The following is a 26124-nucleotide window of genomic DNA, read 5'->3' on the forward strand; positions in this document are numbered from 1 at the left end:
ACGGTGGCAGCACATACGGATTGCAGAACTCCTGAGGGCCCCGGGTACACACGGGGACAGGGATGTGATTAGAGCTGGCCAGCGGGAGTGGAGTTCAAGAGTGTGTTTGCTTTTGCTGGCCTAAGAAGGGCAGTTTCTTAATATTTTTCTTTTTAAAGAACGTGTTTAAGACCACCTAGATGTCCGCTTACTTTGTGTCCCTGTTGTTGGCAGAGGTTAGAGGAGCTGGTCGTTCTGCAGTCCCGGGTGTGGGACTGAAGCCACGAGGTGCACTGTCCCTCCCCAGCCTCCCCCCGCCCCCCGCATGGTCCCCTTGGCGCAGTATTTGGTACAGAGGTCCCAGGGACTGGGCGGTGCAAGGGGCAGGAAGAGGGACCGTGGTGGAGCCCCCGGGTGCTCCCTGCGCGGGCTGACGGGCTGACGCTCCGGCAGCGAACCTTTTGATTAGGATTTATTTACTTTGCCTGCAGTCGGTTCCATCTCTCAGCGCCTGGCTTCTTTTTCTCACGCAGCCTACACCTGCATTTAAGGTCTATTTTTATAGAAAGATGACAGCAGCTGCGTGTAGACCACCCGGGAGGAATGAGATCGTGTTTGCGGCATTCTGCAGAGAAAGTGCTCGGTGGCGTGTTCTGCTTGACTCGCCAGCACGTACACAAAGGAGAGGAGTTTAGAACCACCACATCGTCTCTTGCTGGGCGAGGGGGGCTGGTGCTCCTTTAAAGTGAGCACCCTTGGTGGAACCTTGTCTGTGTGCACAGCATGTGCAAGTGTGCATGCGCGTCCCCCTGCCCCCGGCCCCATGTGCCAACTCTGTGTCACTGAGCCGGCGCCCGGGGCCCTGCGGCAGCCCTCCCTCCTTGCACACCCACGGTTCTGGCCCCGAGGTCACCACGTGCCTTTGCGCCCACTGCCCCGCGCACAGCAGTCAGGTGCTGGGGAGGAGGCCCCTCTGTGTCACCCCCATTTTATCCCACGGGCATGAAGCTGAGGGGTGATGCTGGCTTGTCCCAGGCCGGTGTGCAGTTCACTCAGTGAGGACCAGGCCACAGAGTGGCATCCCTGAGAGCCACCACTGATGACAAGGACCAGGCCACAGAGTGGCATCCCTGAGAGCCACCACTGATGACAAGGACCAGGCCACAGAGTGGCATCCCTGAGAGCCACCACTGATGACAAGGGTTTCCATCGACCTCCCTGTAAACACACGGGTATCCCCAGTACCTCGACTGGTGGCGATGACGGGTAGGGTTGTGGGAGCCCTGCAGGGGCTTGTCAGAAATACATCATGGCTCAGGGGGCGGGGGGGTTGGTAGTGCTGCCCCCAGAGCCCAGACTTCATGAACTAATTAAATATGCCTCCAGACACATGGATTTAAACAAAATGACGTCAGTGTGGGAAGAGGTGTTCTTTACAGAAAGCATTTTTCTTTTTCAGTGTTAGCTAATATCAGGTTTTCTTAGAAAGAAGAGGAAGAATGACCCTGTACTTCTACCCCCGAAAAGTAACCCAAGCCTCTCGTGTTTGTTCCTTGGTGGTTATTAACAGCCAGCAAAGCTGCTGAAACGAAATATTTAAAAATAGGCTTCCGAAACGAGAAGTGAGCTCAGCAGCCCCCAGGGCACTCCCCCGTCAGGGCCAGAGGTGGCCCAGTTACTCACTGGCCCTCACTGGGGGCCAGACCACCCAGCCTTCATGGGCTGCACTTCAAAAAATGCAAATCCTTTTAGAAGTGAAACCCTGGGGGCACCCGGGAAGCTCAGTCAGTTAAGCTAAGCGTCTGCCTTCAGCTCCCGTCATGATCCCGGGGTCCTGGGCTCAAGCCCCTGGTCAGGCTTCCTCGCTCGGCCGGAAGCCAGTTTATCCCTCTGCCTCTGCCCTTCCCCCACCTCAAGTAAATGAATAAAATCCTTAAAAAGAAGTCAAAACCCTTTAGGTCCCAGCTTACCCACCAGGTGGGTACGCCAGTCCTTCAAAACTGCTGGAATGTGAGTCTTATGCCTCCGCTTGTTGCTGTACACGTTCTGTGTGTTTCTGCTGAAAAGGGGTTGCTGAATTATTTAAATTAAGATAGGGTGAAATGCAGCCTCGCCGTCTGCAGCCGTGTGCTTGTCCGTCATACTTCTGGGCCCAGCGGGCACCGGACCTGAGCGCTGTGCCGGTGGGGGAAGCCAGCCCTGCTCCTCGGCATCAGCTCTCCATTTCAGCCAGGCTCTGCAGAGCCCTCATCAAGCTCTGCCTGCGGCCAGCCCTGTGCAGGTGCCAGGGTGGTGGCTGCTCTCTCTCAGGACCCAGCAGGACTCCAGGGCACTGCCTGTAGCCACAGAGACAAGGCGGCCCCTCCAGCCCTGGGTCAGGCAGCCTCATGGGAGACGCACGTTGTTCGGCCCCTGCAGATGGCTCGGCCCTTTAGGAAACAGACCTCCAGAAGGCCCATAGGTGTGGCTCCAGGGTCCTGCACCTGAGACTCTAGGACAGAGTGGTGTAGGGCCCCGTGCCATGCAGCTGGCGGGTGAGACTTCTCTGTGCCTTGGTCCCCTCCTCTGGGATAGGGACCTGTGGCCCCTGAGTCCCCTGAGATGCGTTTGGGCCACCAGGGAGATGTGGGCGTGGGGCGGGCTCTCGGCAGAGGGCTGGCTGCTGGCCCTTGCTGGCTGCTGTGTGACAGGAGAAGCTCAGCGTCTGCAGGTTTCTAACTGTGTTTTACCTTTCCGATGCCTTCTATTTGGAAGCGAGTGATAGACAGCCAGGCGGAGAAGCTGAAGGAGCTGGACAAGGAGATCCGCCCCTTCCGGCAGAGCTGGGAGGAAGCAGACAGCGTGAAGAGCAGCGTGGAGTCCCTGCAGAACCGCGTGACGGAGCTGGAGAGCGTGGACAAGAGCGCGGGGCAGGCCGCTCGGAACACAGGTGGGGGCCGCAGGGGAGGGTGGGGAGGGGTCTGGGGCGGGCAGCGTGCATCCTGGTCTGTTCTTGGGAGCCTGGGCAGCCCGGCCAGGTGGGAGGCTTGAGATGGTGGGTGGGTGGCACACGGGGCACACAGCCCCTAGAGCAGTGGTTTCCAGAGAGATGTCGGCGTGCAGAGGTGTGATGACTTTCCAGCCAGAGGGGCCTTGGTGAGGGACAGAAACGTCTCCCACCGGGACACCCCCTCCATGGGACGCCGGCCTGCTGGAGAGGAGGTGCAGGGTGGACGCGGGGCCGAGGACAGGGCTTGCTGGTTGGAGGCAGGGGCTGCAGGGTGGGAGGGAGAGGCTCCCGGGTGAACGCCTCGAGGGACGGAAGTGAGCAGCAGTGAGACAAGACCCCGCAGTGTGCTCAGCCAGCGTGTCTGATTCCTCGACTCTGCTTTGGGGACTAAGTGAATAGTCTGAATTTTTTGCGTGACAAGGATTAATGGTGCAGAGGGACTGGGATTATGGCAAACCCCCCCCCCCCAACATTGGGTTAAGCCGAGGACGGGAATGACATGGTGAGAGGCCACACCGGGCGCAGGTGACTCTGAGCGTCAGGCTGGAAGGCAGGGGGAGGTGAGCAAGAGGGTGGCCTTTCCCTGCCCCCAGTGGGAGGGAGGGCCCTGCTGTGATGTGCTCTGGGACACACAGGCCTGTGTCCCCCCAGGTGTTGCCTCCCAGCAGGCCGTGGCCGTGGGTGTGGGGGCCCAGTGAGGCAGGGATCTGAGCCCTGTGCTTCAGGACACCTAGAGGTGTTTGTCTTCGACCCAGAAGCCTGCTCGTGCGGGTGTTGGCGGGAGCAGGCTCCTCCCGCCTTCCTGGCACTCACGGGCCTCCTCCGCCCCGTCTCTCCTCACCCACGGCAGGCTTGCTGGAATCCCAGCTGAGCCGGCACGACCAGATGCTGAGTGTCCACGACATCCGCCTGGCCGACATGGACCTGCGCTTCCAGGTCCTGGAGACCGCCAGCTACAACGGTGTGCTGATTTGGAAGATCCGAGATTATAAGCGGCGGAAGCAGGAAGCCGTCATGGGGAAGACCCTGTCTCTTTACAGCCAGCCCTTCTACACGGGCTATTTTGGCTACAAGATGTGTGCCAGGGTCTACTTGAACGGGGACGGCATGGGGAAGGGGACGCATTTGTCGCTGTTCTTTGTCATCATGCGCGGAGAGTACGATGCCCTGCTCCCTTGGCCGTTCAAACAGAAAGTGACGCTCATGCTGATGGATCAGGGGTCCTCTCGGCGTCACCTAGGGGATGCCTTCAAGCCGGACCCCAACAGCAGCAGCTTCAAGAAGCCCACCGGGGAGATGAATATTGCCTCTGGCTGCCCAGTGTTTGTGGCCCAAACTGTGCTAGAAAACGGGACGTATATTAAAGATGATACCATTTTTATTAAAGTCATAGTGGATACTTCGGATCTGCCTGACCCCTGACAGGTCACTGGGGGGGGGGTGGATTGAGCAGAAGGCAACTCCTCGGGGGTTTGAACCGGCTGTCTCCACCGAGGTCCTCGCGCTCAGAAAAGGACCTTGTGGAACGGAGGAAGCAGCAGAAGGTGGCCGCGGGCCGGCGGGAGGAGCCACGCGTGAGGACACACCCAACATGTTTTCTAATAGACTAGCAACACTCCGCTCTGAAGAATTATTTATCCTTCGACGTGATAAATACTGCTGTCAGAGAAGGTTTTCATTTTCATTTTTAAAGATCTAGTTAATTAAGGTGGAAAACATATATGCTGAACAAAAGAACCATGATTTTTCTTCCTTAAACTTGAACACCAAAAACCACACAGACACGTGCACACACACGCACACACACGCACACCTGGGGACAGCTGGACATGTCAGCATGTTAAGTAAAAGAGGAATTTATGAAATAATAATGCAATTCTGATATATTCTAAAATTCAAGAGTGCAATCTTGTTTCAAATATAGTATATTGTCTATTTTTAAGGCCTCACCTGGTCTCTGTTTTAATAATTTGTTTGTCAGAAGACCCTGAAGTACACCTAGGTCTTTTCTGAAAGTCTCAATTCAGAATCATTTTTTAATTTAAAGTTCTAAGATAATTGTTATTGCAAACATTTTATTTGAAAACGTTGATAGACTGATATTTCTTGGAAGAAAATGTAAACTATCCAACACTGGTTATCACTTGTGATAGGACAGAAACTACTCACTCTGCCGTTATTTCTCGTTAGAAATGTGAGCCTCACTACCTGTCGTAGTCCATGACACTACTTCACAGTCGCTATGAAGGGGACCTGCTCATCGATGCTGTGCATCATTCTCAGACTTATAATCGTTTTCACCCTAAAATAGGGCGTTCGTTGAACTTTGGAGTTCTAAACAAAATCCTGTAGGCTTCTAAGATTCTGCCCCGTGTTCAGACACGCGCTCCCTTGCTGACCGCTCTGACCGTCGGCGTCCGGCGCCGGGACTGGGCAGGTGGCGGGGCCGGAGGAGGTCGCAGCGGGTGTGTTTCTGCGTTCTGTCACGTCGCTGCGTCGTGTTGCCGATCTCCGAAGGCGGCGTCTTTGCGTGGAGGTGGTGGCATACAGTCCATGTGCCTTAGACGGGCCCTGCTGCTTCTCGCCCCGGCTCTGTGTTCGCTGTAACTCTGAAAGGTGTTCGCTTCTCCCGACTCTCCTCCCGACCGCGAGGTCTCTGCCTCTTCGGAGGCCCTCAGACAGCCCCGTCCCTGCGGAGGAAGCCGGGCTCCTCTTCAGCTTCCGGAGCCTCCGCTGCTCCGTTGTCACAGGTTCCAAATCTCTGGGCCCCGAAAGTGAGCCGCCCAGTCCCACCCCCGGGCCAGGAGGGGAGCAGCCACAGCACCTCTCCGGGTCCCCATCTGGGTCAGGGGAGTCCACCCACCCCCCCGCCCCCGTGCAGCAGAACCCTCTGAGCATTCCAGAGACCGCCGCTCTGGGGGGCCCGCCCAGGCTCGGTGACAGGGCCCCGGGACCACTGTTCTCTTGGGAAGGGTGGGCTCGGGACCGTCCGGCCTGCGCCCGCCCAGAGAGCGTTTTCTCCACTCACTGTTTACCTTCTCTCAATGGTCCAACTGTGATTAGAAGCTGGAGCCCTGCCTCCCCGCGCCCCTCTGCTATGCACCGCGCTCCATGGGTGCTCTTACCACTGATGGGTGCTACACGTGACGGGTGCTTCTTAGGCAAAACCAGTGTGTGTGAACCACCGCATCTGTGCCGCTCATCCAAAAGACGCGCCCGCGACTGGCCAGCTGGGCCGCGCGCCTCAGACTGCCTGCCTCTGGGCTCCCCCGTGGTCGTGCGGGGACGGTTGGGCTGGTGCCCGGTGGCCCACCGTGTCTCTGGTGCTGCCATCCGCCCTGGGCGTGCCTCCGCCCCAGTGCCTGCTGGAAGTGCCCTCCTAGCGCACCGTCCCCTGCCCTGAATGACCTCCTCGGCTCCCGGCGTCTGCCACGCCTTCCGCGGTCCAGTGCCCGCTGTAGCCATCTTCCTCATCTTCTCCACCTGCCCCCCGCCCCCACCATGGCTGTGGGGGCCGGTCTGTGTTCTCAGTCCTGGCCGTGAGGAGTCGTGTGTCCCCGTTCACAGAGGAAGGACGTCCTGCAGGTGCTGCGGGACCCCTGTTCCCTTGAAGGCATCCCCGACCTCCTTCAGACCCTGCCCTGATTCTACCCTGGACACCCAGCGGGGAGAGGATGCCAGGCGGTCCCTGCCCGGCCTCAGGGGCTTTCCTGAGGACAGGAGTTACCAGCAGGGACATACCTGAAACCTCCTCCCCTTCCCTAAACATATGGACAATGTCAACAAATCTGAGATAAGCAACATCTCAGTCTAGTAAACAAACAGTACTTTGCCTCTCCTGGTTGGAATTCTTCTGGGGGTGGGTCACCTGGGGGCACTTCTGGAACCCTCTGTCCCTTGGTGGGGGCACTTTTCCAGCAGCCCCTCCTAGATACGCTCCTGGTGGGAGATGACGGGCCCTTTTGGCCTCCTCCCGGGAGCCCATAGGACATGGCATCGGCCGGCACTTCCCTGGGATGAGCTTGGGCCACAGCGGAAGCGTCATGCTGTGGCTTGACAATAGTTGATGATGGGCAGGGGCGGGGGTCTTTTGGTCTTTCGGCCACAGTGTACCTCTTCCCTCTTGTGTGCTTGGGACTTTCTGGAACGCGGCCTCCTGAAGGACCTGAGCGTGGGGTGCTGCCCTGATGGGTGCCCCTGGCGTGGCTTCCACCCGGACTCCTCCAGGCCCTGGTCCGGTGCTTGTCGCCTGGGGCCGGCCTCGGGCTGTGGCCCCAGGAGGCCGGCCCTCCTGGCTTCACGGGGTCCCGGCCACCCACAAAACATGTCGCATGCAGTGCGTATCCGCACACTTTTCCTATTCCCCAAAAGTGACAAAACTCTCCGACAGGACAAAACTGTTCCAATGCTTTAGAGAAACCCACACCAAGTCTCACGTGTGAATCGAGCTCGCCGGCTTCCGTGTCCGCCGCGTAGGGGACACAAAGACCGCCCCAGCCGTGCTCGCCCCGTGGGGTGCTCCGGGCCGTGCCCTGGCTCAGCTTCCGCAGAGTCTGTGGGGCTGGGGGGCGCCCGGGGCTCGTCCGTGGTGAGTGGGCACCAGCTCGGGATTCCCCGGTGGGGTTGGCGCGAGCGAGGGTCTGTTCCCGAGACGCAGGGAGTCTTGGTGAAACCCGCTGCCCCGGGCCTCTGAGAAGTCGGGATTTCTGGTGTCCCGGCCCCGCGGGTGGCACAGAGGAGACCGTGAGAATCCCTGCTGCCATTCTAAGGCGTGTCCGGCAGGAGGAAGGCGCTGCCCCTCTGGGGATGACCGGCCGCGCGGGTGGACGGGGAGGTGCCATGAGGGCTGCGGCCCCAGCCCCGGTTCGCAGCCTGTTGCCGGAGCGGCGTCTGCGAGGCCGCAGGTTGAGTGCGGGAGCTCTTGGCCAAGATACGCTTTTCCTTTCCTGCCGCTGTGGTTTTTCCTTGCCTTGTGACCCCACAGGGCCACGGAGCCCAGGAAAGCCTGTCCCCATGGCGGCTGCCACCTTGGGGCCCTTTGCATGCCCGCTGGGCTCCAGGGGGCTCTCTGGCCCCGCGAGTGCCCCTGCGGCTCCCCTGTACCACTGCGGCCCGCCGAGGCGAGGCAGGGGCCTCGTGTCCCTCACCACGTGTCCCAGGTGGGGCTTGCCGCTGTCAGCAGCGGGCCGTGTCGTGGCAAACAGAAGGCTGAGGAAAGGGTACCCGGACAGACCCTTCGGCCCTGCAGGGCCCCGCCGTGGGTCCTCTCCTTGTCAGCCCAAGGGAGGCGGGCAGAGTGGCAGGTCACACCCTGGGGGCGGCGTGCACACCTCCTCCTCACCCTACACGACGGGGGGGCGCCCCCACGGTCACCGGCCCCCTGGCGTCTCCGCTGGTCGCGGGCAGGCCGGGCGGGAGGTCATAGTCCTCCCCATGCCCCTGGCCCAGACCTCAGCCCTCTGAAGCGAGTCCCTCTGCTGTAGGGAGTCGGCAGAGCTGTCAAATACTGTTCTCTTCCTTCCGGTCCAGATCTTTCTCAGACTGCGGCGGAGAGCTTGGAGGAGCTCCAGGAGCTCCTCTGCACTTGTGAGCGTTTGAGAGGTGAATGAGGGGTCTGTCACCCAAATCTGCTTCTCCGCCCAACACCATGCTTCCATCTTCGTTTTGCAGATCTCGACAGTTTTATTTTCTGCAAAAGTAGAATGTGTCCCCTGGGGTCTAAGTTAAGATGAGGTCCATGTGTGGTTCCCGCGCGGGCAGGTGACCTGTCATCTTGGCCGTCTGCCGGGGGTGGGGCTGGCTGTCCCTGGGGAGCCAGGGCCCGCGGGGGGGGATAGGGAGCGTCCCAGGGTGTGTCCCGAGTGGAGACTCTCAGTCTGGTCAGAGGAGGCCTCAGTGGCACTAGCCGTGCTTGTCTTTCACTTCTCCTGCCGCTGCTGTGTCTCGAGTCCCTCCTGAACTCTCGCGTTGAGAAAGAGGTTCAAGTCCAGGAAGGCTGTACCACTCCTGCGTTAGTGGCAATTGGTTTTTATAACTCCGTCCCCTAGTAGGCAAGTCCGATAACCTCCAACAGCAAACTAAATGAGCTAATTGGTAAACACAAAAGCCGGCATTATTTCCAAGGGTTTCTGCAATTACCCCTCTAGAGTAACACCTGTGATCCAGGACGTGTGTGAGCCCGTGTAGACAATTGTGTCAGGTTTTTAGAACTGCATTCTTTCTCTGATGGCACACCTCTTCGTTCGGTTCTGTTGCCCAAAAACAAAGACCAAAGAAGGCCAATCTCTCATTTGACTCTGTATTCTCAATCTGCCTGTTTTAAAAGTTGCCGTCCGTAGTAGCCGCTCGCTGTGAGGACCCATCCTGACCCTCCAAGTGATTGTGACCAGTGATTCACGTCCTGTGTGTCTCCACTCTTCTAAGAAAAAACAACAAAACGAGAGTATAAGTTATTGCTCAGCAATAATCATGTTGTTAACGTGAGTCAACAACATGTCTGATTTTCTGATAGCATTATTATGTTTTATATTTTTGTTTACTGTATATTGTGTGTGGTTTTATTTGGTATTTATTTGTTTTGAGGTCTTGCAATGTTTTTGTGTTTCTGATGCTAATAACTAAAGTTTGTAAGAGTGTAGAATGCAAAACTTTGAAATGCTAAACTGTCTGATTAGAGGAAAATAAATCTGACTAAGGAGTCTGGGTTTCTTTTGCCGCCGTCTCGCACAGGCACCTGGCCGTGTGCCCTGGCCTTTCCCTCCCGCGGTCCTCCCCGCCTCTCCTCTCAGAAGTGGCCTCCTTGGCAGCCTCCATGGCCACACGGCCCCATGCTCCTAAGGGCTCACGCTTGGCTTCATGCTCTGCTGTCCCAGTCTTAGAACTCTGGATGTTTGACAAAGGGGTCCCATGTGCTGGGTTTGCATGAGACCCAGCAGGCCACACGGCCTCGCGGCCTCACAGCCTCCCCTGCAGGTGGAGCTCTGACCTCGGCGGGTCCGGGAGGCCTGTGCGCCCAGTGCTCTCAAGTCCGGCTTGGTCCCGAGCAGACACGCTGGTCCTCGCCCTCCTGCCAGGCCCAGGCCCGGGCATCTGGCCTGGTGGAAGGACCCCCGACCCGGCACCCGCCATGGGGCTTGTGGGCTCTCGGAGCCTCAGTTCCTTATCTGTCATAGGGAAGAACCGCATCTCTCTCCTTTCTGAAATGCGGTTACTAAAAAGCTGTACCAGGGCACGTGGCTGGCTGAGTTGGTCGAGCCCAGTTTGTGATCTTGGGGTCCTGCGAACAGCGGGAAGTCTGCCTGAGATTCAGCCTCTCCTCCCTCTACCCCCGCCTCCCACAGAATCTCCGGCAGACTGTGCGCTCAGCGCGGAGCCCAATGCAGGGCCCGATCTCACGACCCTGTGAGCCTGAACCGAAACCAAGAGTTGAACCCTTAACCGACTGTGCCACCAGGCGCCTCTAAATAAATAAATCTTTAAAAAAAAAAAAAAAAAAGGCCACCCCAGTATTGACCATGCAGGTGCTTGTGAAGGCTCCAGGCAACCAGGTTTTTAAAAAACATTTATTTCAGTAATCTCCACACCTAGCATGGCTCAAACGCAGGACCCTGAGATCAAGAGTTGCATACTCTTCTGACTAAGCCAGCCAGGGCCCCCCACGCAACCAGTTTGGTGTGTTGGTGGTGAGAGAGCCCGTAGGACCCCTCCCAGCTCAGCACTTCTCTGGGTGGTTATAAGGACCAGGCCCAGGGGCAGGAAGCCCTCGAGAGCACCCCAAATTATCCAGTAAGGAGCCTTCTTTCCAGCGCGGATGCAAAGACCATGCAAACTGTCCAGCCTCCCCCACCGTCCTGCCCCTGCCAGGGTCCGCACCGCAGCCCCGCTGGGCCGCCGGAGCAACAGGAAGGGGCCTTAGCGCCCTGCCCCCAGGTCCACAGTGGTTCTCAGGTCACACTGGTTCAGCCGTCCGGTGCTGGGGGGCCTGCCAGAGAGTCCTGCCCCACCCCATGGCCTCAGCCCTGCAGTGGCGCACACAGTGGGGAGCCCAGGGCCCCCCAGCTCTTCCGAATGCAGGCTTCCACACCCAGAACCCAGAGAAGGGCACCATCTCCCTTGGCCTAGAGGCTCCCAAGTCTGCCTGCCCCTGCAGCGAGAGGCTTGCGTGCCACCGTCTCTCTGGCACTCAGGTCTGGGCTCCCACTGTGGTCTCAACCACACCAGGGACCCTGAGTGACGCTGCCGGTGCCTCCCCACATCCCGCCATGGAAGCTAGACCCCCTGAGGACAGCCCAGACCAACAGCACGGATGGCTCTGTAGGCTGGGCAGGCACGGAGCCACATGGACTCGGGGTTTTCCTGCTCCTTTGGAGGGGCTGCACTCAGCCAGAATTCGAGAAACTGGATACTTTTCTTTCAGCCTTTCGGGAGTTTGTTTCTGAGTTGTGCAGAAAGGGAAGTGAGCCGTACACCTGGGGAGAAGAGCGCCCCCTGCTGGTTGCACTGAGCCAGAGGCGCCCGTGGGGACCCGAGGCGGAGGCTGCGGTGGATCCGGCGCCATCCAGCAGCAGAGAGCCCGGCAGCGACAGCTGGGGGGCTCGGAGCAGCTCCCCCACCGGAGCGCGGACTGCTCCCAGGACTGAGTGTGGCAGCACAGCCTTGGCCTCCGTCCCCGGAGTCAGCACTGGGGGCAGCCCGGCTCTCCTGGTGAGTTGGGACCAGGGAGGGCACCGGGCAGAGCGCTGTGAGCCCTGAGACCCTGGGGGACGGCGTGGGGCCCCTGTGTCCCAAACCCTTCCAACCAGGATTTCCGAGGACGAGCTGGAATTCACTGGGCACGGAGGTGCAGGAGCGCACGGAGGCCCACCATGCTGCTGGCCTGCGGTCACTCCACACTCGGCCGCAGGACCGTCCCACGCAGGCCGAGGACCAAACCCGGAAAAATGCCCGAGGCCGCTGCATGACTGCGCTTTGGTCAGAGATGCCCGGTCTCCAGGGTCGCTTTCAAGTGAGAACATGGAGTTCGGGGGAGGGGGGTGGCACCCCCAGGAGAACCTCCTTGCGCTCTGCTGGTCTCCCAGGACTGCGGTTCACCCTGTAGGACGCTCCCGGCACCCCAGATGGGTGAAGACCTAGAGATGGGGTCGCTCGGTGTAAAGTGTGGGTTTCCTGCAAGTGGACACAAACATAATCTAAATCCTGACCCCGAGGGATCTGTGACCAATGCCACCGTGGCGACGAGGCCAACGGAACGTCCGCAGAGGAGGTCTGCGCCTTGACCCCCAGGGCTGGCCTTGGAGGAAGGCAGAACTCAGAGGCCCACGCCAGGACTCCCCTCCCCCAGGCTGCAGGGCAGGGCTGGGCAGGGCTGGCGGCTGCCGGTGGGGCTAGGCATGTTTGGCCTTCGGGTGGCACAGGTGGCACGAGGCCCGGGGAAAAGCGCTCTCGGGGCTGGGAGGACGTGGTCTCAGCCACTGTGGCCACTGGCCTGGCGGGGGACACTCTGTGCTGCCTTGGCCTGCTGGGTCCTCCCAGGCAGTAGAAGTGCAGGGTGGCGGGTGTCACACGCTGTCTGCAGTGGCACCTCCTCACAGAGGCCTGCCCCGGCCACCTGGCCCTAGTGGCTCCCTCCTGGTCACCACTGGCTACCCCGATCCGTGCTCCTTCCGAGCCCTCCCTCAGCACGGTGTGGTGCGTACATCTCCCAACTCCCCAGCCAACAGCAGGTCCAGGGGGCCGTCTCCTGGCCCTCCACGCCCAGCCCCAAGGCTGCGCACAGAGGAGAGGCCAGGTCAGGGGCGGGGACTACTCTGAGACCCCCAGGCCCTGCAGGTGACAGCCCTGCCTCTGGGTAATGCCAGCCATCCCTTCCTCGTGTACACATTTTTGGGGCAGCCCCTGTGCTCCAGGCAGTACCCAGTCGGCCCCAGGACAGAGGATGATGACAGTGGGGGAGGCCCAGGATGGCCTTTCTGGAGAGGTGACTTCATGCGGAGACCGGAATCTTGAAGGGGAAATCCTGCCACGAGGGGCTCCACCTCCATTGCCCCATGGCCCTCACCCCTCTTTTCCCTGTGCAGGAAGAGAATCGTGCTCTCTGGAGAGAGACATGAAGGCCCAGAGATGTGCAGGAGACTTCCCAAGGTCACAGAGCAGATCAGGGACAAAGGTGGGGGTGAAAGAGCCGCTGACTGCTCTTGGGGCGGGATCCATTTCCAGAGCTGTAGAGAAGGGAGGGGGGAAGAGGAGTAGGAAGGCGGTGATTCCCACGGCTCTGCAGGTCTGGGTGGGGGGCCCCGGGGCGGCAGGGCTGTCATTCACACACCCTCACACTAGAGGAGGGCTGAGGTGGCCCGTCAGAGCTCCGCAACCCTGCGCCATGGAGTTGGTGCTGCCTTGGGAACAGGAACCGATTAGAGGCCTCGCTGAGACCATGCACGGCGGCCTAGTCAGGGAGGTGTGGGGTCCAGTTTTCCCAGGCCATCTTTCCTGCCACCTGGAAGGGGCTGTGCACAGAGGGGAACCAATCCAGCGAGGGCAGTCAAGCCAAGTCAGAGTGAGACTGAGAGACACAGGCAGACCAGAGACCAAGAGCTTGGCTGGTCCCTGGATCCAGCCTTGCCTGAAGCAGATGCTTCATGGCATTTCCTGGTGACTGGAAAAAACTCACCTTGGGACTTTGCATTTCTGCTACTTCCACTACTTCCAGTTGAGGTCTCGACCAATTCCAGTGTGTGCCCATGTGCATACCTGGGTACCCAGGGCACGTGTGCGTGCAGTTTGGGGCCTTCTGTGTGCACAGGGCACCTGCTGCACAGTCCAACCATGCCCTGCATCGTGTCTTTACTCCTGAGGTGTCCCAGGGGCTCTTGGGCAGGTCCGGACCAGGACTGCTGCCTGTCTCCTACCTCAGCACGGGCTCCATTCTGGGCCACCCTCTGATAGCTGGACACATCTGGGCCCCTGTCCAGCTGCTGCTCAAGGACGTCCCCTTCAGGCTGGGGAGATGGATGCCACTATCTCATGGCCTGCAGGCCCCAGCTCCTCCTGTTTGGCCACCTTCCTTCGGTCCACCACCCACACTGGAGGCTACAGCTGTGACCGCCTCTGTGTCCTGGCTTTACCACCACCACTTCCAGGGCAGTCTTGCTGCCCTGTTCAGACAGCACGGTCTCTCTGGGAATGGCCTGTACAGCTGGGGCGGGAGGGGTCCGAAAGTTCCATTTCCCCACGGTCCAGCCACCCCACCCTCTACAGCCTCTTTTGGACCTTGGCCTCAGTGCAATCCACTTTCTGAGTTGGGAGAAAGGAGCCTTGGGAAGACCTGCCTGGCCTTCCAGGCTCGGCTACGGTGCTCTGGGCCCTGGGAGTGAAGCCTGCTGAGCCTCCCGGCTCTCTGGCTTGAACAAAATCACAAGTGGGGTAGTGGGAGGAGGTGAGGGGAGCAGAGCCAGACACTCTGGTGGAGTCCCAAGAAGGCCCAGTCCACAGACCTGCCTACTTCCCAGAGAGAAGCAAGACAAGGGGGCAAAACAGATGTGACCCCAAAGAGCCCCTCTGTTCCTGATCGAGGCTTCCTCGGAAGAGGGAGCTTCCCATCAGCCCGACAGGCAGACAAGGCCAAACTCCAGGGCCAGGAAGACCCCCGAGAGCAGGTGCCCACCCCCCGCCGGGCTGAGGGGGTACGAGCTTGTGTCCTCCCTCCGTAGTCCCAGTCAGAGAAGTCCTGCCCCTTCCCAGGGGCAGGTCCCACCCTCCTTGGAAGAAATATCAGCTGCGGGGGACATGCAAAGACCAGCCCCAGTGATGGGTCTAATTCCAGGGGTCTGCAGGGGAGGGGCAGGGACATAGGAGAGGGCAGGGTAGCCAGGAGAAAGGAAGCTGCCAGGGAGCCCGAAGCCTAAGTCGTGGCCCTCCCACGGGTAGTACCCATAGTCGTCCACGTCCACACGCGTGTCCATCCCCCGTCCCGCAGTCGCTCCCCCTGACCAGCTCGTCCTGGACCCAGGGGCCCACTCCTCCCTTGCCATCAGCCATGACCAGGAAGATGCCATCTGCCGCACTCTGTCACCCACAGGTCACCCTCTCCCCGCGCATCCATTCACGACGCCCCACCCGTATCCCCGTCCATCACCGGGTTTGCTGTGCGAGTCTGTGCGCCCACCCGCCTGCCCTCCGCCGGCCGGGCCCTCACCACCACCCACCCAGCCCCATGCCTCCGGCACCCCCTGCACCGTCGGGCCACCTGTCCATCTGTCCATCCATCGACCCAGCCATGCTCCCGTCCACGCACCAGCCATCCTGCCACTAACCTGCCACCCAGTTCATCCAAATCCTGTTCACCCACTCGTCTGTCCTGCAGCCTCCTCTAGGGGCCACTCATCAGCCAGAATCCACCACCTTTTCTCCCCGCCATCAGCTCAACAAAACCCACCGGACACCTACCGGCAACCGCCCATTTATCCGAGCACCATGGTTCTTCCGCCTTCCACACTTTCCGACACTCTTCCCCACCACCGTCCCCAGCACGGTCCCCACCACGGTCCCCAGCACCGTCCCCACCACGGTCCCTACCACCGTCCCCAGCACGGTCCCCACCACGGTCCCCAGCACTGTCCCCACCACGGTCCCCAGCCCCGTCCTCAGCACCGTCCCCACCACGGTCCCCAGCCCCGTCCCCAGCCCCGTCCCCAGCACCCTCGCAGCACCTGCCCAGGCCCGCCCTCCTCCTCTCTCCATCCTTCAGCTCGCGGGCGTTGCGGTGCTCGGTCTCCAGCCCCCAAACTCCTGTTCCTCCCGCGCCGACAGGTGCGCGCCCCCCACCACTCACCCCGCGCCGCTGGCAGCCACTGGGCCTGTGTCCACAGGGCTCGCGCCGCACCCCCCGTCCGCCACGGCCCGCGGCGCAGGCAGGAGGGTGGGCACCCGGCCCCGGCCGCACGGGGTCAGGACGGCGGCGAAGCCGGAGGATGGTCACCACCCCGCCCCCACCACACCCTCGTCCCGGAGCCGGGGGTCGCGACAAGCTCCTCTTCCGGGGCGCCCAAGGTCCTCAGGTCCTGGAGGGCTGAGCGTGCTGGGCGGGAGCGAGTCCGGCCGGCGCCTCGGGGGCGCGGGGGGGCGGAAGGGGGCGTAAATGTGTAACGCCCGGCCCCGCCCCGCCCCGCCCCGCCCGGTCAGGTGGGCCCCGCGGGGCAAAGTCTCCGGGAGGCGACGCGGGAGCGCGGCGGGATGGGCGCGCTGGGCCGGGCCCTACTGGGGCTGCAGCTGCTGGGTAAGCGGGGGGCGCCCCGGCGGGGCCCCGAGGCGGCGGGAGGGCCTCGGCTCGCCCCGGGCGGGCGGCGGGAGCTGGAGAGGCTCCCGGGCCTGGGGGAGGCGAAGACCCCCCGTCGGACCCCACCCCCACCCGGGCTCGGCCCTGCCCTCGGGCGCCGGGGTCGGTTCGAGGCGCGCAGCGTCCCCCGTTCCTGGCTACCGCAGCGACTGCGCGCGGGAGGGCGCGGGCTCCAAAGCTGACTCGGTTTCCCCGTCCCCGACGGCGCGCGGATCCTCGCCCTCGGCACCGCGGCCGACGCGCGTCCTCGGTGCTCGCCCCCGAGGCCCGGGAGCTTGAAAACTGCAGCCCCGGCCTTGCCCCTCTCTTAGCCCCTCGCGGTTCCCTCGGGACACAACTCCCAACCAGAGACCCCCTCCGGCCCCTTCTGCTGGGCCGAGGCCTCCGCTACCCCCTGCACCTCCGTCCTCTGTCGTCCCTGTCCTTGCCCCCTGCTCCAGCGACGGGCAAACTGGGGGCGGGGCGAGGAGGCGACGGGGCCGGCGTCCTGGAGGGGGCACGCGGGGGCGGGCGCTGCAGGTCGGGTAGGAGTTCGTCAGCACCGAGGCGGGGCTCCTGCAGGGTCTGGGCCGCCCTGGCGACCCCACCTGCGCGGGCTCTGGGCCCAACCTTCCCTCAGCCCCGGGGGTGGGCGCGTCGGAGGCGAGAGCACTCAGTCCTGCCCGTCCCCAGCGCTGACCCGGGCCGCCTACAAACTCTGGATTCCCGGTACGGACTTCGAAGCCGCCGCCAACTGGAGCCAGAACAGAACCCCGTGCGCGGGCGCCGCCGTCGAGTTCCCCGCAAACAAGGTGCCTTCCCCACACGCCTCCCTGGGGGGCTCGGGATGGGGACTCACGTGGCCGGGGTTTCGGGACAGGCAAAGGGGGGCCGCTAGCCAACCCACTTCTTCCTGCAGATGGTGTCAGTCCTGGTGCGAGAAGGTCACGGCATCTCGGACATGGTGAGGGGGGCTGTGGCTGAGACCCGGGTGGGAGGGGGCTGGTGGTCCCTTCTGGTCGTCTGGAAGCCCCTTTCTTGCCTTCAGATCGGCCCCAACCTGCCTGGGAAACCGTGGAGGCCTCGAGCCTTTGTCCTCTGGAGGGGCTTCTGGGAGGTTCGAAAGATTCGGAGGCAGACACCTTGGTCCCAGCTCAGGCTGTGCCCCAGCCTTGGAAAGGGGTTCAGAGGCGTCTCCTCTCCCCGATGCCCTCTGTTTCTGGCCTCCAGCCCCCAGAAGTCAGTCTTCTCTAAGTTTCGCTCCAGAAAACACCCTTCCCCCACTCTACTCCCCAAACCCTTTCTGTGTCCTGGTACCTAAACCCCCCCATCAGAAATCACAAGGGTCTTTCTCTCAAACTGCTTCAGGGGACACTGGTGTTTCAGAGAATGGTGGGAATTAGGAGGGTAAAAGAGGCTCCAAGACCAACAAATCTGGGCAAATCTGGGAGAAGCCACCTACTTGCCTGGAGCTTTCAGGCTATGTTAAAGGCTCTGAAAAGGCCTGGGTCTTTTTCCCCCCGTGGTCTGTGAAAGGAGGGGTCAGCAGGCTACTTACTGGCCTAATGCAGCTGCATGGCCAGAGCTAGGAATGGCTGCTTTTTTCTTTTTTAAAAGATTTTATTTATTTATTTGACAGAGAGAGAGGTCACAGGTAGGCAGAGATGCAGGCAGGAAGCAGACTCCCTGCTGAGCAGAGAGCCTGATGCCGGGCTCGATCCCAGGACCCTGGGATCCTGACCTGAGCCAAAGCCAGAGGCTTAACCCACTGAGCCACCCAGTGCCCCCAGGAATGGTTGGAGGAAAAAAGCCAAAAGATGAATACTTTCATGGCCTGTGAAATATAGAATTCAAACTTCAATGTCCATAAATAAAGTTTTATTAGCACACAGCTCCCCTCCCCATTCAGTCACTAGCATCTATGGCCGCTGTCATGCTACAAAGCACAGTTCAGTGGCCATGAGGGAGTCTGTGTGGCCCTCCGAGCCTAATGGATTTACTGCCTGGGGCTTTGCAGAAAGGCTCACCACTCCCTGATTTAAAGTGTCATTTCCCGGGACCCCAGGGTCTCCGAGTCCTCTCCTACTTAAGTGCCAGCACAGCGCCCACTGTCCTCTGGGTTGACCATTGTCCTGTCAACAGCGGACCTGTCAGCATGGTGTGACTGATGTGAGGGTTGCTGGTCCGAGCAGGGGTGGAGCTAGGGGCAGGGGCTCTGGGTGTGGGTGCCAAGGTTGAGGTCCTCAACTAGTGGCCACTGGACCTTGTGTGGGTGGGCAACTTGTGGGGAGGCATCCAGTGGCCCCAGTACCATCCAAGCTCTTGCCCAGATGCAGGATCTGGGGACCCCAGGTCTTATTTCCACTCCCCAAGGTATCTTGGTTAGTGGATGGTTTCCGAAAGCGCCAATAACGGTGGGACCTGGACACTCATGGGGCAGGACAAGTCAGTGCAAGGGACCCCTGCCTCCCTGAGAGCCAGAGCAGTCTGTCTTGGCAGGGGGCATCAGGCAGATCCTGGAGGTCCCGATCCTGGCAGATCCGGGGTATAGATCCCTTTCTGTCCAACACAGAGACTAAGGTACGGAAGGGAGCAGCAGCTAGGTGAAGGAGCCAGCGGAGGCATAGGGGGGGCAGCTGGGTCCAGGGCCCACTCCCCCTGCCCCTGCCTAACTGTGGCAACCAGGCAGGCAGCAGCCCAGAACAGGAAGGGGGGCATCTAGAGCAGGTGTGGACCCTTGAGCGGCGAGTCAGTTGGGGTGGGGGCCTGGGGCCCTTCTCTGCTGACTGTTACTTTCATGATCTCCTTCCGAAGAGCTTGAGGCGATTAAAAGAGTCATTCATTCTTTCTTTCATTTCCTGACAGGTCCCTCTGTCTGGCCCGTCTTTCTATCCCCCGCTGTCCAAATGCGAGTCTCATTATAATCTGTGATGCAAAATCAGCTGCCTTATAGGGGTGCTTGTGGTGTTTTGAGAATCCCTTCGCTGCTGCTGAGTCACAGTCATAGCCGAGCATATGTCTAATAAGTGATATGTCACAGTTCTGCCATCGGGCACATGCTTATGTGGGACACTAGCTAGAGAACCAGCTTTAGTCTTCTCCTTAGAATAAGCCCAGTTTCTGATGTCTTCCTCCAAGCCACCAGCCTCGCCCCTTGGCTGCGGCTCAGCTGCCCCGGGTGTCCCTTTGCCTGTTCCCACTGTCACCAAGCGGTCCTCACCCACTGGGGCAACTCTCCTGTCTGCTCTTCTGCTCCAAGGCCAACTAGTTCTTTGCAGATCGGACTGTCGTGGAGAAACTGGAGGGTACTTTTGTCAGGAAACAGCCGCAACGAAACCCTGGAGTTTTGTTTGGGAATGAACACTCGCTTTATACCATCAGGCTGTGAATTTCTCTGCAAATGTTTCATAGACGTTGAAACTAGAGTTTTCTTTCTTTCTTTTTTTTTTTTTTTAAGATTATTTATTTATTTGACAGAGATCACAAGTAAGCAGAGAGGCAGGCAGAGAGAGAGGAGGAAGCAGGCTCCCTGCTGAGCAGAGAGCCCGATGCAGGGCCTGATCCCAGGACCCTGAGATCATGACCTGAGCCGAAGGCAGAGGCTTTACCCCACTGAGCCACCCAGGCACCCAAAACTAGAGTTTTCGAGTGGTCACCATTCAGGTCTTATACAGCTCGGGCCACTCATTAACACATTGTAATGTGGTTTCTATTGTGAACGGTACAATGTTTTTACAAAATCATGTGTTTGTTCTAGTTATTTATTTTTATGAATGATGAGAGTTGTTCCTCTTTCCTTCCAGTCCTAACTCCTTTAATTTCTTTTTCTTTCCAAAGAGCATTGTCCAGGGGGTGCCTGGGTGGTGTAGTTGGTTAAGCGTCAGACTCTTGGTTTTGGCTCAGGTCATGATCTCAGGGTCATGGGATCGAGCCCCGTGTCAGGCTCCACGCCCAGCGGGGAGTCTGCTTGGGATTCTCTCTCCCCTCTTCCACTACGCCTCCCTCCCCACTCTCTTTATAAAATAAAGAAATCTTTAAAAATATATAACATTGTCCAGGATCCCTCCCCCTAGGTTGAACAAAAGTGATAAAAGGGGCATCTGTGTCTTGTTCCAACGTGGAAGAGAAGGCGAGTCGTGTTTCTCCATTGAGTGTAATGATTGCTGCAGGGTTTTGGTACAAAAACTATTAAATTGTGGAAGTTCTATTACTAGCCTGCTAGCAGCTTCTTTAAAAAAATGATAAATAGGTTTGTTGGACTTCTCTGGTGTTTTTTGTTTGTTTTACATCAAGTGAGATACGATTGCCCTTCCCTCCTTTTAGCCTTTTAGTGAGGTTTTCTAAGGTTGAATTGTCCTTGTGAGACCACTGTCCTGGGACCTTCCTGTAGGTGCAGGTCCCAGCAGGTCCCCCCTCTGCAAGACACCCGACTTCCCTCTACCCTAGGACGCTGATCATGTGGGCACGAGACTCCTGGCTGCATCTGCTGGGACATCATCAGACGTACCACTGAGAAGTAGGGCTGGGAGCAGTCCTTGGACGGGAACCGCATGATCACCTCGCATTTGTAAAATACACTAGTGGATCTAGTCAGTTAATATATATTTTTAAAGATTTATTTTTTTAAAATTTAGATTTATTTATTTTAGAGAGAGAATGCGGGAGTGCGTGGGGCCGAAGGGGAGGGAGAATCGCAAGCAGACTCCCTGCTGATCGTGCGGGACTCGATCCCACGACCTGAGTGGAAGCCAAGATTGGGACCCTCAACCGACTGCACCACCCAGGTGCCCCTGATCAGCAAATATTTTATTGGGGATTTTTTTTTTTTTGCATCTACATTTATAAGTAGAACGAACATACAATTTTTCTTCATCTGCTTTTGGAATCAAGATCACCACAGGCCTCATGAAATAGCCTGGGCAATTTTCACTCTCTTTTCTGTTTCCCAGAACAACTTCTGTAAGAAGAAATCAGTTGTTCCTTGAGAGTGCAGTGTACTTCGTGTGTAACAACATTGCTGCCGGAAGCCGACTGACGCTGTAACTTCTTTAGTGCTTGTTGGTCTATTTAAATTCTCTTGCTTCTTGTGTCGATTTTGACATTTTGAATTTTTCTAGAAATTGGTATATTTCAAGTCTGGCAGTCCTTTTCATTTCTAAGCTTCCCAGTGTCCGTGTCTTCCCACAAACAAGTAGGCCCTTCAGGTGTGTCTCTTTCCCATTTCGTTCCTTCTTCCTCCAAGCGTGTTGGCAGGGCAGGTCTCTGCCGCTGTCTGTGGTCTTTCCTTATGTCCCGCATTTGAATGGACTTTTGGCCGGATATAAAATTCCTGATAGGCCCTGCTTCTCCTTTAATACATGAAATATCGTCACACTGTCTTGTGCATCCGTTGTTCTTGCTGAGAAACCTGACCTCTGAGGTTTTTTTCTTTCCTGGGTGATCTGTGCGTTCTCTCTGAAACTTCTAGAATGTTCTTCGTGTCGCTGGCGTTCCTAAGCACACTGCCCGCCTTCTGGGTGTGATTCTTCTTGCTGCCCACGCCGCAGGGCGCCTTTCCATGTGGGGTTTCTCAGCTTTCTTCACACCTGGAAAATACATCCTCCTGGCTGCTTCAAATACCCCCCCCCATTTGTATCTGCATTTTGGAACCCTGGGGTCTGCACTCTCTCCTGCTCTGCCCTGCAGGGTCCCTCCCTCCGCGGGGACCCGCGAGTCCCTGGGTCTTCTCCAGCTGGACCAGTCCACATGTTTATCTCACCTAGTGCGCTCTTCCTTTCAATTATTCCCTGTTCTGTAATTTATTTATATTTTCCCCCTTTGGTTCTTTTTATTATTAGGTTTTCATTTTTTTTTTTTTTAAGATTTTTATTTGCTTGTCAGAAAGAGCAGGAGCAAGGGAAGCGACAGGCAGAGGGAGAAGCAGACTCCCCCACGGAGCAGGGACCCCCATGCAGGACTTGATCCCAGGACCCCGGGATCAGGACCCCAGCCAGGGGCAGACACCTAACCGGCTGAGCCACCCAGGCGTCCCTAAGTTTTCATTTTAATTCCAGTATAGTTAGCATACAGTGCTACATCACTCGAGGGTGCAGGATAGTGATTCACCCCCTTTGGTTCTTCTCCAAAAACGAGTTCTTGCCCTGTGCGTCCCGGCCCCAGTTCCTGCGGCGCCCCCGTCTGTCTCCCGGGCTCCCTTGCGCCTGTGGGTGGGGCTGTCTTGCTGTCACAGCCCTGCTCCCTGCCCCTGCCCCCTCTCCCTCACACAGTTCAGGGCCGCCTTCACACTCCTCCGAAGCTGGGGTTCCTGGTTTGTAGTTTCTCGGGGGTGATGGAGAGGGCAGTGGCCTTCGTGTCACCGTGCCCCAAACTCTTCAGGCCCCCAGGGCTCAGGCTGGGTCTGGCCCCTTGGCCTGCAGTCCTGCTCCCTCCGGTTTCTCTGACCCTCAGCCAGGGCCAGGCACCCCCAGACCCTGAGCTCCCCTCCCCGGGAACAGGGGGGCCGGCGCGGGACCCTGTGGCACCTTGGGTCACCGCGAGGCGCAGCCTCCGCCTGTGCTTCCCGCAGCTCCTGCCCCGGGACGGGGAATTCGTCCTGGCCTCGGGGGCTGGCTTCAGCGCCCAGGACGCCAGCAGGGACCAGGGCTGTGGCACAGGTGAGGCGCCCCGGGCGGGGTCGGGGGGGGGCGGGGAAGGTGACCAGGGCGGGGCCTGCCCTGGGGGCGTGTCTGGGCGGGGCCCGGTTGGGGGCGGCCCTCCCGCGAGGCTCAGGGACTCGCGCCCACCCAGGCGCCCCCGCGCGCTTCCTCGACCCCGACCGCTTCTCCTGGCACGACCCCCGCCTGTGGCGCTCCGGGGACGCGGCGCGCGGCCTGTTCTCCGTGGACGCCGAGCGCGTGCCCTGCCGCCACGACGACGTCGTCTTTCCGTCCGACGCCTCCTTCCGAGTGGGCCTGGGCGCGATCCCCGGCCCCGCGCGCGTCCGCAGCGTCCGGGCTCTGGGCCAGGTGAGCTGGCGCGCGCGGGGCCGGGGCTTGGGTCTCCCCTCCGCGCCTCGGCCCGGGCAGTGCCCCTCCCGGCGCGCCGCCGCCCCTGCCAGGCCCCGCCCGTGAGTTCCGAGCACTCAAAGGCTGCCCCTCCCCCCACCCCGGCGCCGCTCGTGACCCGGCCCCCCGCAGACGTTCACGCGCGACGAGGACCTGGGGCCGTTCCTGGCGTCCCGCGCCGGCCGCCTGCGCTTCCACGGGCCGGGCGCTCTGAGCGTGGGCTCCGAGGCCTGCGCCGAGCGGTCGGGCTGCGTCTGCGGCAACGCGGAGGTGAGTGGGGCCCGCAGCGCCTGGCGGGGGCCCGATCGGGGCGGGGGTCCGCTCGGGGCGGGGGTCCGCTCGGGGCGGGGGCCCGGCGTCCGGCCTCGGCCGCCGCGGTCTGGCCCTCCCGCTTCCCTGCTGACCGACGCCCTCCGCCAGCTGCAGCCCTGGATCTGCGCCGCCCTGCTCCAGCCCCTGGGCGGTCGCTGCCCCCCGACCGCCTGCCGTGACGCCCTCCGGCCCGAGGGCCAGTGCTGCGACCTCTGCGGTGAGCGCCCCCTCCCGGCACGTGTTTGCTGAGACGGCCTAGCTACCGTGGCTCGCCCCCAGCCTCAGTTTCCCTGATGGTACTGGGCCCTCCCGTCGCAGGAGCCATCGTGTCGCTGACCCACGGGCCCACCTTTGACCTGGAGCGGTACCGGGAGCGGCTGCTGCAAACCTTCCTGGTAATGGGGCCGCGCCCCCCACCTTCGCCCTGCCACCCGCCGCCGCCCCCGCCCCCGCCCGGGACCTCTCCCCGCAGGGACCCCGGGGCCCCACTTTGCCTCACTGACGCGGTCACTCTCCGCGCATCCGGCCACCATTCGTCCCTGTGGCCGGGGCCCCCGCAGGTCCGAGGGCGAGGTCCCTGGGACAACCCTGTCTCCGTCCCCAGCCGCAGTACCAGGGGGTGCAAGTGGCGGTGTCCAAGGTGCCGCGCCCGGCCCGGCCGCGCGACACCGCAGGCGCGGAGGCGGACGCGGAGATCCAGGTGGTGCTGGCGGAGACCCGGCCGGAGCCGGGCAGGGCGCGACGGCTGGCCCGCGCCCTCCTGGCGGACGTCGCCGAGCACGGTAACCGCGGTGCGTTTTCCCGGTCCCTGGCCCGCCCCGCGTGGCGGAGACTGAGCCGGCGCCGTCCGTTGCAGGCGAAGCCCTTGGGGTCCTGTCGGCGACAGCTCGGCAGTCGGGCGCGCCTGTCGGGGACAGCTCGGCGGAGGGGCTGGACGGTGCGGGTTTGCGCGCGGAGCTGGCCGGCGGAGTGACGGCCGCGCTGCTCCTGCTGCTGGCGCTGGCGGCGGGCGCGCTGCTGCTGCTGCGCCGCGCTCGGAGGCTCAGGTGCGCCGGCGGGGCCGCGGGCTCGGGGGCCGGCGGCGGCCGTGGGGTCTCGGGCTGCCGCGCGGACCTGCAGGGGGGCGGCGGCTCAGGCCGCTGGGTCCCGGGGCCGCGGGGCGGGGCGGATCCGTCGCGGGCGGAGGCTCAGGTCGCGGGGGCGGGGCCTCGGAAATGGGGGTCGCGGGGCGGGGTCTCAGGGCGGGTGCGCTGGGGTCCCGAGGCCCAGGGGGCCCGCGAGGCGGAAGGGGCGGAGGGTCAGGTAGCGGGAGTGGGGGCCGAGCCGCCGAGGGCTCTCGTGCGTCCCTCTTCCGCAGGTGGAGTAGGCGCGACCGAGCGGGCCCCGGGCCGGGGCTGGCGCCCCTGGGCTTCTCCAACCCGGCGTTCGGCGCGGCGGGCTCCGCGGAGCCGGTGAGGGGCCGGGAGGGGGAGCCGGGGAGGGGGCGGGAGGGGGAGCCGGTTCTCCCCGCGGCCGCGCTGGGCGCCCACGGCCCTGACTGCGCCCGCCCCTTGATTCCCCGCAGCCGCAGCCCCCGCAGCCCCCGCAGCCTCCCGCGCCGAAGCTGGAAAACAGCAGCACCAGCCGCAGCTACTTCGTTAACCCGCTTTTCGCAGAGGCAGAGGCCTGAGCGGCCGCGAGACGGGTCCACCCTCGCTTCTGCCCTGCGCCACCCCCGGGAAATGTCCGGGACCCTGACCTTGCGGGATCCCGCCCCCTTCTCCACACTCCTTGTCCCCCGCAGGCCAGGGTGGGGTGGCTTTGCCCAATAAAGAGGTTTCCTGCCCCCGCTTAGCCTTTGCTTGAGCTTGGGGAGCCGGCCAGTGCCCTGGTGTGTGCGTCCGCTGGGGAGGGGTCGTTCTGGGTCCTCCCTCCTGCCACCCGCGAAGGGCAGCTCCGGGCGCTACCCAGGGAATGGGTCCACCCGAAAACTGCAGTCTGCAGAGTTGCACCCAGAACAAGAGGGCGCTGCCCCCGGTGCAAGGGGAGGCGGCTGGAGGACGCGAGCGAGGCACTGGTAAGCCTGGCAGTCCGGGCCACCTCATCATCCTGCCACACGGCCGCCGACCTTGCAAATAAACAGCCAGTCTTTTTTTTTTTTTTTTTTTTTAAGATTTTGTTTACTGACAGCACAAGTGGGCAAAGCGTCAGGCAGAGGGAGAAGGAGAAGCAGGCTCCCCGCTGAGCAGGGAGCCCGGTGCAGGACTCCATCCCAGGACCCTGGGACCCTCACCCGACTCAAAGGCAGACACCTAACAGACTGAGCCACCCAGGCGGCCCCCATTTTTTTAAAAAAAATATTTTATTTACTTGACAGAGAGACACAGCAAGAGAGGGAGCACAAGCGGGAGGAGGGGGAGAGGGAGAAGCAGACCCCCGCGGAGCAGGGAGCCTCATGCGGGGCTCGATCCCAGACCCCTGGATCATGACCTGAGTCAAAGGCAGACGCCCAA

At 60.9% G+C, this 26124-nt stretch overlaps 2 protein-coding genes across 9 annotated transcripts in view; both read left to right on the plus strand.

Moving 5' to 3' along the window:
- TRAF3 (TNF receptor associated factor 3) overlaps window positions 1–9665 on the plus strand; it is a 118908-nt gene extending 109243 nt beyond the window's left edge. For all 7 annotated transcript variants that reach the window (XM_004754654.3, XM_045074005.1, XM_045073998.1 and 4 more), the window contains 2 exons: window positions 2734–2908; window positions 3819–9665. In XM_004754654.3, the coding sequence (XP_004754711.2) occupies window positions 2734–2908; window positions 3819–4390 (747 nt within the window). In that variant the 3' untranslated portion in view covers window positions 4391–9665. The remainder of the gene's footprint in view (window positions 1–2733; window positions 2909–3818) is intronic.
- A 6467-nt stretch (window positions 9666–16132) lies between these two features.
- AMN (amnion associated transmembrane protein) lies at window positions 16133–25460 on the plus strand. 2 transcript variants are annotated; one of them, XM_045074014.1, is made up of 12 exons: window positions 16133–16238; window positions 16971–17089; window positions 17197–17241; window positions 22843–22930; window positions 23064–23281; window positions 23453–23590; window positions 23741–23849; window positions 23951–24027; window positions 24237–24414; window positions 24489–24678; window positions 24990–25083; window positions 25197–25460. In XM_045074014.1, the coding sequence occupies exons 1-12, from the start codon at window positions 16196–16198 to the stop codon at window positions 25299–25301; spliced, it is 1404 nt and encodes a 467-aa protein (XP_044929949.1). In that variant the 5' UTR covers window positions 16133–16195; the 3' UTR covers window positions 25302–25460. The 2 variants fall into 2 exon arrangements, with proteins under 2 accessions (XP_044929949.1, XP_044929953.1); XM_045074018.1 differs by lacking the exon at window positions 24489–24678 and having other exon boundaries at window positions 24237–24423.
- Window positions 25461–26124: the final 664 nt, after the last annotated feature.

The sequence above is a fragment of the Mustela putorius genome, unplaced genomic scaffold, assembly GCF_011764305.1.
Source record: "Mustela putorius furo isolate JIRA1106 unplaced genomic scaffold, ASM1176430v1.1 tig00000129_pilon_pilon_pilon, whole genome shotgun sequence".
NCBI lineage: Eukaryota > Metazoa > Chordata > Mammalia > Carnivora > Mustelidae > Mustela > Mustela putorius.